At 40.2% G+C, this 13,195-nt stretch overlaps 1 protein-coding gene across 1 annotated transcript; it reads left to right on the top strand.

Annotated features, from left to right (window-relative positions):
- The first annotated feature begins 3,289 nt into the window (after positions 1–3,289).
- On the top strand, positions 3,290–12,983 carry mrps9 (mitochondrial ribosomal protein S9). Its single transcript, XM_063877354.1, has 11 exons — positions 3,290–3,429; positions 4,311–4,493; positions 7,406–7,468; positions 7,986–8,016; positions 8,096–8,175; positions 9,749–9,834; positions 10,028–10,103; positions 10,200–10,368; positions 11,127–11,235; positions 11,956–12,125; positions 12,584–12,983. Exons 1-11 carry the CDS (start codon positions 3,331–3,333, stop codon positions 12,673–12,675), a joined length of 1,158 nt encoding a protein of 385 aa, XP_063733424.1. The 5' UTR covers positions 3,290–3,330; the 3' UTR covers positions 12,676–12,983.
- The last annotated feature ends 212 nt before the right edge of the window (positions 12,984–13,195 follow it).

Below are 13,195 nucleotides of genomic sequence, written 5' to 3'. Positions count from 1 at the left end.
TGGGTTGTTTTTCAGTAACCATAATGGAACTACTGAAAAGGACACTGTAGGACACACATTCAGCAACTGGAGCTCCATTTCTGCTGCTTTCTGATCAATGATCCACCCAAAGCTTCTACCTTGACGTTTATCGCTTTCTTGACGATGCAGCAAAGAGGAATGAGTAGTATGGTCCTGCTGATGCCCTCTCAGATTAGCCAAATATACCAGGGTTAGCTGGTCCCTCCTGATATGAACTGGCGTTTCACCCATCTCCACCTGGATTGTATTAACTGTGGTAGTCTTCATTGCTCCACAGCATAATCTCAATGCTTTGTGTTGGATTACATCCAGTTTCACCAACAGTGACTTAGCTGCAGACCTGTAAGCCACGCACCTATAGTCAAACACTGATCTAATTAGACTAATACAGATAGTTCTCATAGCTGATCTATTTGCACCCCAATCCACCCCACGCAAGCAACGCATCACACTTAAAACCTTCTTACACTTTTCAATCATCTTCTGGATATGTACAGACCAAGTAAGTCTCTTGTCAAACCATAGTCCCAAATATTTAAAACAATCAACTCTTTCCAAACCTACACCTGATCATTAAATTTAAACTCTTGGGGAATATTCCTTCTAGTAAAGAAAACAGTTTTGGTCTTTTCTATGGAGATCCTGAATCCCCACTCAAGGGCCCACATTTGAACATCATTCACTGCCTGTTGCATCTTATTGACAACATAGTTCACGTTCCTACTCCTCATCCACATAGCCCCATCATCCGCAAATAGTGTCACTTTAATTGATCTGTCTATATTTTAAAACATGTCATTAAGCATAACCAAGAAAAGCACTGGACTTATAATGCTACCTTGCCATTCTACACTATCTATTCATTGCTAACTGCGTCATTAATTTTGAAGACTATGATCCTCCTACCAGTTAAAAAGTCACTAATCCACTTAAACATTTTTCCTTTAATACCCATCTGTCTCAGTTTGATGAGAAGGCCCTCTCTCCACATCATGTCGTATTCCTTTTCCACATCAAAAACCATAGTTAAAACTGTCTCTCTGTTAACCTGGGCTTTCCTGATTGAATCCTCTCTAGAGCAACTACAGGATCCATAGTCCCCCTTCCCTTCCTAAATCCGCTCTGATAGCTGTGAAGCAGATTTTATGTTTCCAACCACTAAACCAATCAGTCATTGCCTAACCTTTCCATCACCTTACCCATTTGGGACGTTAATACTATCGGTCTGTAGTTGCTTGGATTCTTTGCGCCCTTCCCAGGTTTCCTGATGGGTACAATATCAGATTGCTTCCATGCTGCTGGAATAACTCCCTCCAACCACATCTTATTGAATAACCTCAAAACTACCTCCTTCCCTTTATCAGTTAACTTGTCTAACATTTCATAGCAAATCATATCCCTCCCTGGAGTAGACTTCCCAACCTTCTTTAAAGCACTATTAAGTTCATTCAAAGTAAACAGGGCATTAAGAACTTCCCCATCTCCTACATCCTCACTTAAAACATCTCTGTATTTCCTTAGCGTTGTTTCTCTTCCAGTTCTTTCCTCCTGAGTTAGATTTCCTAAGCTATGCACCTTTACCAATGCCTTAGCTGCAGCTTCAGCCTTATCTTTACTATTAGTAATAATTCTTTGCTCCTCAATCATTACTGGATACTCAAAATCCCTCCCATGGCCTCTCATCTTCTTAATCATGCCCCACACTCTTTGAATTGGAGATGTTCTTTCAATCGACTCACAAAACTTTCTCCAATATTCCCTTTTCGCACACTTAACTGTTCGTCTCCCCACAGCTTAGCTGGGTCAGCTCGTTTGTACCCCCATTTTTAGAGATATGGGTAAGGAGGAAAAGAGAGAGGGTTGTCATTTTCTGACACAAAGTGTCAGAAAATGACAACCCTCATACACCGGGGACCCATATTTATGTTAAAGACATTGAAGAGTGCAGTTTGCAAAATAAGTGACCTTTAAGGAGGTTCTTTCTGCACATTTCCACTGTTGGAATAGTGAAAGTGACAGGTGGATTCGGTCATTTTTCAACCTGTAGATAAACAAGTTTGAAGTAGTTTTAGCATTTAACATTCAGGCAATGGCTGGTGTTCATTTACAACCTCAACAAAAGGACATGAGGAATAGTTTTGGTGTGCCGGATCACTGCAGATTTAGCTTTTAACTGCAACATGTGGCCACCTGTTTTGAATCTCCACGATCATGCTGAACAATACACGATTTCAATGAGCTGGGACATTGTGATGTGATGTGGTCGGATATTAAAGAGCTGAGTAAATGATGCAGACAATAGAGTGAAAAAAAAACACTATTTTCAATTGTTTTAAGAATGTCTTGTCCTCGTTGTATACACATTTGTATTGCTTCATTTGTCATTTCAGGCAGAATTTGCAGTGTTGTGGTCCGTTGTCATGTGGGTTGGATTATCCAGTTGAGTCTCTTATTCAGTATTTCTTCTTACTTTTGTTGTTGTTGATGTATTTGGTTAGAAGATCTGTTTTGCTTTAAATTTTACTTACTTGCATTTCAACATTCCTCTTCTATTTCTGATGTTTTTTAATCAACGTCTTCTTCTTGTCAGTGTAGAAATGCACAAAAAAGGAACAAAACAACCAATCCTGTTTTTCTTTTCTTTTTTCGTGAAGTAGATATGTAAAAAAGCTTTATGATGGCTTTAGGTTTTAAGTATTTTCTTTTTTTTTAACTAATTCAAGAATTAGAATCAGAAACAGGTACACACACACATACAAGGAATTTGTCTTATTATACATATACATACATAAAGATAAACAAAAATTGGAGCCATGATAAAAACACATTTTAAATAAACATAATAACATTAAAATATAGCAATATTTACATCTAATAGGGTTGATATATATATATATATACCCGTAGAAATTAAATTAAAATATGAATAAAATATGTGCATTTACAATATGCAGAACTCAGAGGGATTTGAATACATACAATTACACACAGTTTTATCTGGCATTATTTTAAAAATACTGGAGGTTTCATATGGACTATGATTTCTATGCAATATTTATTTTTTAATGTACTTTATGGTATTACCATTATAGAGTTTAACAAATAGTCCAACGAAGTCGACAGACACTAAAGCTTAATTTATTCGGACATTTTTAATAACAGCTGACTTTAAAAAACAAAATGAACGATATTATCCGTAAAGATGTGGTTATATTTTAATTAAATGTATTGTTTTTTATTCTACAATTCATGGCACATGTCAGTGACGTGTAACAACTTCCGCCTCCGACGTCACCGCTGTCAGTAAACATGGCGGCGTCCTGTATGCGAACCGTGGGATCGATTTTAGGAAGATGTGGGAATTGCAGCTCGAGTGTAAACAATCTTACGTCACAATTAGGCCGACAGGTAAGAGCTTATTTTGTTTAAACATAAACTAACAAGCTGGGTATGTAAAATAAACGTGAACGTGTAGGGGTAGACTGCAATGCACACACACACTGACGTCCTTGAGCTAGCATCCTGCTGCAGCTTCCGTCAGCCGAATGTTGCTTGACAAATATATGAAATTACAGTTAGTCAAGGTTGTATTACACTTTCTCATGGTGGAATTTACTTTTAAACATCATAACTTACATTTATTAGCCCTTAACTAGATTTCGGCTGGGTGTTGCTCAAGTTATTTAACAAGTAAGCATAGTTACATATCATTTTTTCGTATAAGATAAGATAGTTTCCCCTTCACAATGTGAAAATAAAAAAGATTAGAAACATAAACATACATAAAATAGAAAGTAAGACAACCAAAAAGTAAACAAAAAATAATAATAAAATAAATATAAATATAGATAGATAGATATTGAAAGTGAAAGATAAACATATTTAGGCCTAGACCAGGGGTGTCCAAAGTTTTATCAACTAAGATTTCTTTGAAAATGTTTTTAAATTTAATTTACTGAATGTTTTTGAAAAGTGGGCTCATTAACACACAAATACTATTTAAGAAGTATTATATAACAAAAGCCCAAGTTTCGTGAGTGGGACATATTCAATTATACCATAAGAATTAGCTGAGGGCCAATTTTAAATGGACAACAGGCTGCAGTTGGTCCCTGGGCCGTAGTTTGGACAACCCTGATGTAGACTATCTGTCAAACAAACACTTTGAAAGGGCAATTACAGCTAAAAATAAAAGTAAAATACTATATTATTTGCATTAAGTGTGTTAAAGAGTCGTCTTCTTGTACACAGCATCAGTATTCTCAGAATATCCGCCCTGTCCTCCGCAGGTCCTGAGCAGGCAGATATGTGTGAGCTCCGTCCTCCGCAGGAAGAACATGACCTCTGTGGGGCAGGAGAAGTTCAGCGCCGAGTTCATCCAGAAGCAGGTGGAGGAGTACAACATTGGGAAACGGCACCTGGCTAACATGATGGGAGAGGACCCCGAGGACTTCACCCAGGAGGACGTAGATGTAAGAGACAGAGGCTTTGTGTTTTCAAGTGCTGTTTGCAGAGGGGTTGCGGTATCTTAAAATCAGCTCCTATCGTCTTTTCCTCTTCACTTTTCATTGCGTCACATCATATTTACTGATGGATCCAGGCGGAATATAAAGATGAAAATTAACGTCCTCGCTTCAAATTTAAATTTCCCTGAAAGTGCACATTTCAGCAAAAATAGAGAATTTAATTAACTTATAAATCATCTCAATTAACATCTTTTAAGTCCTAGTGTAACTCACAAAAATAAATAGCTGAGAGTTTAATGTAAAGTCTTATATTAATAAGCCAAACCATAATGATTAAAAGATAAAGGTTATTTTAAATTAAGGTTCATTTAAATAAAGAATAATTTCATGTAAGTGGTGCTGCTTTCCTCTATTTCTGAAATATTGATATTCGGATAAGGATGCAAGTTTAGGATTTTAGATAGAAAGATATAATGATAGGCATGATAGCTTTCTTTTGGGATTAGCATGTTAAACTAATATAAATACATCAAAAAACACTGGATAACAAAAATGTAAAATTAGTTTTGACTTCATACTTCTGTTGGATTATTGTTTGATAAAGAATAAAACCATCTGGTTTAAGAAAACTTTTAATCGTTACTATTTACACATGATATACAGAAAATAACCAACGTAATTTGGTCTTTTAATGACATTTGTTGACTATAAAAAATAAACTGTATTTAATTATACAATTTCTACCCATACACCGTGGCACGTAGAATGAGAAAATGAAAAGAAAATATTGACATTATAATAACATTAATATAAAATATGTTCAGTTTCCTTGGTCACATGCTGTTAGAGTAGGATTTTGTGGCTGACAGAGGCCATCTGTTAAACTTTATATACACATTTAACTTGTCTTAAATTTCTTTACTGTACCTAAAAACACTTTTTGTTGTACGGACTATTCCGGAAAAATATCTCCTCTTCTGATGAGACACATTTGAACCATTAATTGGGTTTTATCCTCCAGCTGGGCAGGTGTTAGTGTCCTGTAATCTGCTGCATCGGGGAGATTAGCTACGCCCTGTGTTATTCCAGATTTGGCAATGCATCAGCCCTCACTGCCCCGACCATTTAGCCCGATTTCCCACTTCCCCCTCGGCCGGTCCCCGGTGCCCCTCACAAATAATGAAGAGAGCTGTTACAGCCGGGCTGTGAAAGCTAAAGCGACGGCCAGCGGCTAGAACGCAGACGTGTGGAGGGGAAGGGGAACATTTGGGAGGACTGGAGAGGAGTGGAGAGGGACCTGATGAACCCTCCACCCCGCTGTACAGTCCAGAGGGATCAGGTGTGACAGTGATGAAGACCCAGGAACAATTAAAGGATAGGAGAAGCCACACACACAGTAACGGATTAAATGACAATGAGAAAAGTTTGAATTTTCTAAAACTTCAATTATCTTATTAGGTTTTTTGAAATATCTTTTAAATTTGGGACTGCCAGGATGAGATTTCTAGTCAGAATTATTTCAAACTATCGCTTAAACTTTAATATTTTAACCTTTTTACAAAGTTGATTGATAGATAATACATACTTTTTGATAATTTATTACATTTGTACTCCTTAATCAAGCAGAATACCAACAATTGTTTAGCTGTCTTGCTGCTTAGTGTAATTTTATTTTGAAAATCTTTGGCAAATCATTCCAAAGATGTGCTCTGGAATATATTGTTGGATATTTTGTTAGGTAAATTATTCCATAATTAACCATTGCAATGGAAGATATTGGTGAACATTTGTAAAAAGATTAAGAATGATCTGAATGAAAAAAGAAAATAGGGCTACAAATTAGGATCATTAAATTGTCATTTGATTCCATTTAATAATGAATCATTTTGTCTCTAAAAAAAATTATGTTTATTTTAGCAAGGATTTTATTTATTTTTGAGCTAATTTATCAAGCAAAAAAAAATGTGGCAAAGATTTGCTGCTTTAGTTTGTTTTCCATCATTATTAATAATTATTCGTATGTGTTTTTTGCTTGAAAATGGCTTCATTTAATTGTTATCTACCAATCGATTAATCGAGCGATCATTTCAGCTCCTCTAGAAAGGAAAAAGTAGACTGTGAAAATTTCCTCTGGATTTATTTTAGTCTTTCTTTTCATTCTCGGTCAGAATTGAGCACGATTGATTTCCCCATGTGGTTAAAATGTACCCTCCTGCGACGTGGCGCTCCTGTGTGTCTCTCTCCTCCTGTTACTGTGGCCCTCGGGGGTCTCTGCCACATGAGGCTCAGGGGACACACAGGGTTCATCTGTTCCCTGTCCTTCCCTCTCCCTCTTTCCTCTGTACCTTTTTTAACTTCTCTCACACACATTTCTCTCCACTGGCCTTTTTTCCTCCTGCTCTCTGCCGTTATGACAACCTTAAAGCAGCAACCTGCACCCCCCCCCCCCCTAGCACCTGCTGCCTCACTAATGAACGGACCGAGAGGAAGAGGAAGAAGAGAGAGATGAACAGACTGGCTTGATGAGTGTGGCGGGGCCAGCACACTTTCTGTCTCCCCCTCTTCTCCCACACACACACTCACAGGGCCATCTGTAGACCTGCTAATAACACACACACACACACACACACACACACACACGCACACGCACACGCACACACGGAGGAGGGTGAACTTGGAGTGAACTGCAGGATGTCCATAGTGTCCTCTGCTCGCTGTCACCCAGGCCACAAACTTCTCCTCCCAACTCTTCCTCGCCTTCCCTTGAACCCGCGGCAGCTTGCGCCTCCTCTTCTTCTTCTGCTGTCACTTCCTCTGTCGTCTGCCGCCGTGACCTCCAGTGTCCCGACGTGTCAGCGTTGTCATGATCTGCCATCAAACGGCCCCTTGTTTTTATTTATTCCTCCTCTCTCCCGCAGAGGAGCATCGCCTACCTGTTCCCCTCCGGCCTGTTTGAGAAGAAGGCCCGGCCCCTCATGAAGGTATGTCTGTGAACTCGTATAAAGGTCACCTATGATGCTAAATGTCTTTTTCTACATAAATATGTGTCCCCTCTGTGTTAAGAGACTCAGGAACAAAAGACCCCCTCTCTTTTTGTCTTGATCCATCTCTATAAAACCCTGTCTGAAAATGAGCCAATCAGATTTCACCACTTTGTGATGTCACAATGTTTTTTTTGGGTTGTGCATCCAAGGTAAGCCCCACCCTCGTGATCACCTGGATCTCCTCCTAGAGCACCATTGTGTTTTTTTTTAACCAATCACTTCTCAGAGGGGCGTTGCCAGCAGCAGCTCTTTAGCATTTAAAACTACAGACACAGAATCAGGGCTGAAACAGAGGGGTTTATGGGATGCTGCAATGATCTGTTTGGTGTTTCAGCCAATCAGACACAGGTTCTGTATACCTGGAGTATATTGTTGGAATCTATAGTCTTTAAATATTGGTGGGATTGATCAAAGTCCTCCCAATATGACCCAAAATCTCCTGTTTTATTTCCAGCATCCAGAGGAAATATTCCCCAGGCAGAAAGGTATGTTATCTGTGACTTAAAAAAATTCAAAAATGAATATTTGCATACATTCTAACTGTCTGTCTGTCTTGTGTTAAAGCCGTGCAGTGGGGGGAGGACAGGCGGCCGTTCCACTTCCTGTTCTACACCGGCAAACAGGCCTACTACTCCCTGATGCATGTGAGTGCCGCGCTGTCAGGTTTCATGTGAGCTGGAGGTAAATCTTCATCCAGCTAGTTGTTCCTCACCTGCTCCCCCCTCGGGTCATATCTTATTCAGAGAGAGTCGAGAGGAGGCGGTGGGTCCCTGAGGAGAGGCGGCGTCAGATCCTTGCGTCTCTCAGAATGAATAGAGAGCGGTGAGAGAGAGCTGGAGATCAGAGGAAGGGGAGGCGGAGGGAGGGAGGGGGAAAAGGTAGTCCGGTGTGATTCACTGAAGAATACCTGGTGAGCTGACATTTTAAAATAATTCATGACCAATATTATGGGGCTAATTGAAAACCAAAATGGCTAAAAAATCTCAGTAATGGCGTATTTGTAGATACTTTAACTTAAATATTTGAAATACATTTTTTGACACTGATCCCAGCATGTATTCCTTTTTGCTGCACAATTAAATTACATATTTCCTCTTTTGTGCATCAGAAGGAAATAAAATGGCAGAGGGAAACGGATCAAAATGTGACAGTCCGTGATTTTTAATATCCAGAAATCTGCCAGACGGACACAAAAAATGTGAAGAAGTCTTACTAAGCTGGACTGTGGTGAAAGAAGGGTGAAATGAATAAGATAGGGCAAGCAGATGGAATTTATTTGTGTCTAATGCAGAAAATGTCTGTAGTCCCAAAGATAACCAACAGGGGGCAGCAAAATGCCAAAGTATCCCTTTTGCATTAAAGTGTTCAATTTAGCTACTTTAAAACAACAACAAAAAAAAGATTGGTAGTATTTTTTCCAAATTAGTAAATCTCCATCAGGGAGGGATAAATAAAAATAATGCATAGTGTTTCTGTGTCCAGGTTCAGAGTGTTATCTGAGGTGTGAAATGTCAGGCTTTGTCCCGCCACGGGGAGCAACTCCTCCATGGGGATTTAGCAGGGAAGGAAGGATGGGGGGGGGTACAAACGGCCCCTCACCCCTGAGCAGCTCTCTATCTTCCTCCTCCTGTTCCCCATCTCGTGTCCATTTCGTGTCCATTTCCCACACCTCAGGAGTGTTTCCAGGTGTAGATATTCTAACTTCTTTAAGAATCAGAAAGGTGTTCATGGCCAGCCATGAGTTCTGACCCAGGCTCCGGGAGAGGTCTCTGCCTCGGGGACGCGACCTGTGTGCTCCCTCCTCCATCTGTCTGTCTGTGAAACACACCCCCTCAGGTCACGCCAAGACATGTCCTCTCATCGGGTTTCCTCTTCCTGTCCTGCGTCATTCTATACTTAACTGAAGTGAATGATGGGATAATGTTTTTATTTCTGTGTCATCAGCTTCTAGGACACTCGATTCTATATGAGTAAGTTCCATTTTCATTTTGGAAAAGGACACATGGTGATATTGAGTCATTTTAAGGTTAATTTTTTCCGATGCAGTCACTGAACACAACCTACAGTAGTCATACAGCTGACTATGACCCTCCAGAAATGGCCGCACATCTGGATTTCCGACAGTCATGATGGGATATAGCTCCTGAGGAGAGGGGAAGCTCTGGTAATCGGCCGTGTTCATGTGTCATCCTGATTGTGTGTGTTGGTGTGTTCCAGGACATTTACGGCAAAATCCTGGAGGTAGAGAAGCACCAGGATCGCCTGAGACTCAAAGGACTCTTCTCCCAGGACGGCAAGCCCATGTAAGTAAAGAAACATTTTGATTTTTAAAGAATTGTTTGGCATTTTAGTGAACTTTTCAGAATTTCTTTTCTACTGGCCTGGTCGTATTTAGTTTTTTCAGGATGTTTTATTTAATATTCAAGGAATCACACCAGGGATTCCTCTTTATACAAACACTTTTCTTGGAAATTTGACATGGTGTTTTCCTCCCAGTGGCCTCGGCACAAGCAGGTGGCTCACAAAGGATGAGCTGGATATATTGCTCGGCGAGGGCATTGGCACCTATGATGTAAGAAGTCCATTTGTGTTCTCGTCCCTGACATCTTTTAAAAAAGATTGTTTCCCACTGCAGACGTGTAAAAGTTCCCATGTTGCTTCCCTTCAGTACGATCGCTTCATCCAGCTGATGGAGCGCCTGCTGTCCCTGCCCTATTGTGGCACAGAGAAGAGCTTCGTCCTGGGCTACAGGAGGGAGCTCGACGCCCAGTCCAGGAAACAGACAGTGCCGGCGCTGGAGCGAGACGAGAGGGGCGTGGCTTATAGCACCGCGGAAGGTAGGAATGCACAATATTAGAGTTTTACATCTTGGGAGGTTGTTATTCATTCATGGGAAATTGATGTACGCAGTGGGACACATCCACCCTTTAAATAACTAAAAATTATCTAAATAATCAGGATTGTTGTTAAAGTAGATTCTCCTTTTCCTTTACTTTCTTCTGAGCTGTTGGATCTCGTCAAGCACCAAATAAAACTTGGATTTCTACTAGTTTATACATCGAGTTCAAACATATTTGCGAGATAAAAGCACTATAGCTCAAAAATTATCTTTTGTTCACCTAAAGCTATTTTTGTTCAATCTGATCAGACAGTCATGGATTAACATGGATTTATAACAAAATGGAATCAATCCAAGATGGGAAAATTTGCAGAAACATATTAAAGGCTTTAAAGCAAAATAATCCTGAGGGGGGATTTGAACTAGCACTTGCTGACCCATGTTCATTGTTCCGGTTTTATTTTTGGAGAGATGCTCCCCGATGTCCGAAGAAATTATCTGCCACAAACTGAAACAGATAAAACAAGAAGTTCAAGACTAAGGAGCCATGAGTTTTCTGATTATCTCCTGGTATTTAAACAGAAGAATATTCTCTTTTTCTAACCTCTAAAGCAATTTATGCGCTCAAAACTAAGGTTTTAGTGTAACAAATGTGTGAAATATCTCCATAAATGTCAAACAAACACACTCTCAGACCTCTTTTTATCATAATATATGATAAGAAAAGTCAGATAAAGGTGTGTGTTCCCTCCTCAGGGCGGAGGAAGACGTCTACCTCGTCGGTGGTTCTTCGAGACTGCGGCTCGGGACGCATCACCATCAACGGCATAGACTACGTGCACTACTTCCCCGTGCAGCAGGACAGGTAGGAGAGCCAGAATTACATTTCCCTCAAAGGCTACACATCATGTGCTCTACTTTGTCCCCCTCAAAAAATATAAATACATTAAAAAAGCAGCTTCGTTTTCCTATTTATCTCCTCGTAGTGAGTTAATTACACAGTTGAGCGATTGTGTGTGTGTGTGTGTGTGTGTGTGTGTGTGTGTGTGTGTGTGTGTGTGTGTGTGTGTGTGTGTGTGTGTGTGTGTGTGTGTGTGTGTGTGTGTGTGTGTGTGTGTGTGTGTGTGTGTGTGTGTGTGTGTGTGTGTGTGTGTGTGTGTGTGTGTGTGTGAGAGAGAGTCCAGAGCTGGTGTTGTCACGCAGCGTGAGGAGGGGGCTGTAATCGGAGCAGAGAGGTGACAATTGACTTTGTCAGCACCCATGGGCCATTCAGCCTGAGACGCCATCCAGAACTCACTTTCTTTTCTCACACACACACACACACACACACACACACAAATCCTGTTCCTGCTGAGTCAGAAGTCACTCGTGGAGGTGAGATTGTAAGAAAAAGCTTTCCACGGTGCCGGGATCCTCTATGCTTGTCGAGAAGTCATCCAAGCAGACATTAAATTAGCTAAGCCGTTGATACCGCTATCTGTTCAACACACACACACACATACACACACACCCCTTCCCATTCAGCCTCCCCCTGTCCTTTATTATCTCCTGGTCATTTTCCTTTCCTTCCCTGTCTTTAATTCAGAGAGCAGTTGATGTTCCCGCTTCAGTTCCTGGACATGTTGGGGCGCTTCGACCTGGAGTGCACTGTGAGGGACGGCGGGCGCTCCAGCCAGGCGGGGGCACTGCGGCTCGCCGTGTCCCGTGCCCTGCTCAGCTTCCTGTCCGAGGGGCAGGTGGAGACCATGAGGCAAGGTGGGTCTGGTTTGAATCCCCTCAGGATTATTTTATTTTATATAAATAGAATTTTTTTCATTTTCCCATTTTTAACTCCAGTTTTATGAGTTTTTAAAATTAATTCTATTGAGTGTCTGATCAGATTAACAAAAATATCTTTAATTACCACAGTGAACAAACGATGATTTTTAAGCTACATCTGTGCTTTTAAAGAACAAAAACGATATAGTTCAAGTGGTGGTTTAAATCATTTCTTAATAAATATTTTTAAGGGAAAGCCTACTTTAATTTGTTTCCTTTACTTTTGCTGTTTTATGATTTTATTGTTATGTCCTTGTTTCTTGAAATTCACACTAGGACACAGCTGGACAGAAACAAAAATAATAAAACCATTTTTTCCAGAAGCTACCCAATTTTGTCTCATTATTCCCTCCTTTTTCCATCCTGTTTCATTTGTCTTCTTTTTTTATTTCCAGCTGGACTGCTGACGCCCGACCCCAGAGTAAAGGAGAGGAAGAAGCCAGGCCAGGAGGGAGCACGAAGGAAATTCACCTGGAAGAAACGCTGAGCAGGAGAATCTCCTCCCCTGAACTCTCATACAAAACATTCAGACTTGATTCTGGTGTTCATGTTTCCAAAGTTGTACTGAATCCACCTCCCAGTGGCTGCATCACTTCTGAAGTGTGTTTAGGCTCCTCCAAGAAAGAACTGCTGAATGTGTTCATAGATCCTTACAGGTGCCGTGTTTCAATTTGTAGCTTTGACTCATCCAGCTGCAATGAGCCTCTTCAGACACCAGGTGGCATTGTATGTCAAGGAATACATAAAAAAGATGGAATAATAAATTAAATAATAAATACGATTTTTCATAAGATACAGCTTTGTTTTGCTTGGCATTACTAGCAAGATTAACACATATTTGTGTTTTTTACACATTACTAATGTGCATTTTTTAGCTTGCTAAGTTATTTTCATTATAATTGTATAATTAAAATCATCAGTTGGGGTTTTTAACGATTGATTGTACCATTATTTAAGTTCTAAGCAAAGTAAACCTGCATGTTTTTCACGTGGTGTAATGACCAGTT

Source organism: Eleginops maclovinus, chromosome 24 (assembly GCF_036324505.1).
Source record: "Eleginops maclovinus isolate JMC-PN-2008 ecotype Puerto Natales chromosome 24, JC_Emac_rtc_rv5, whole genome shotgun sequence".
Taxonomy (NCBI): Eukaryota; Metazoa; Chordata; class Actinopteri; order Perciformes; family Eleginopidae; genus Eleginops; species Eleginops maclovinus.
Note: the sequence above shows the minus strand (reverse complement) of the source record. Positions and strands in the feature narration are given on the sequence as shown.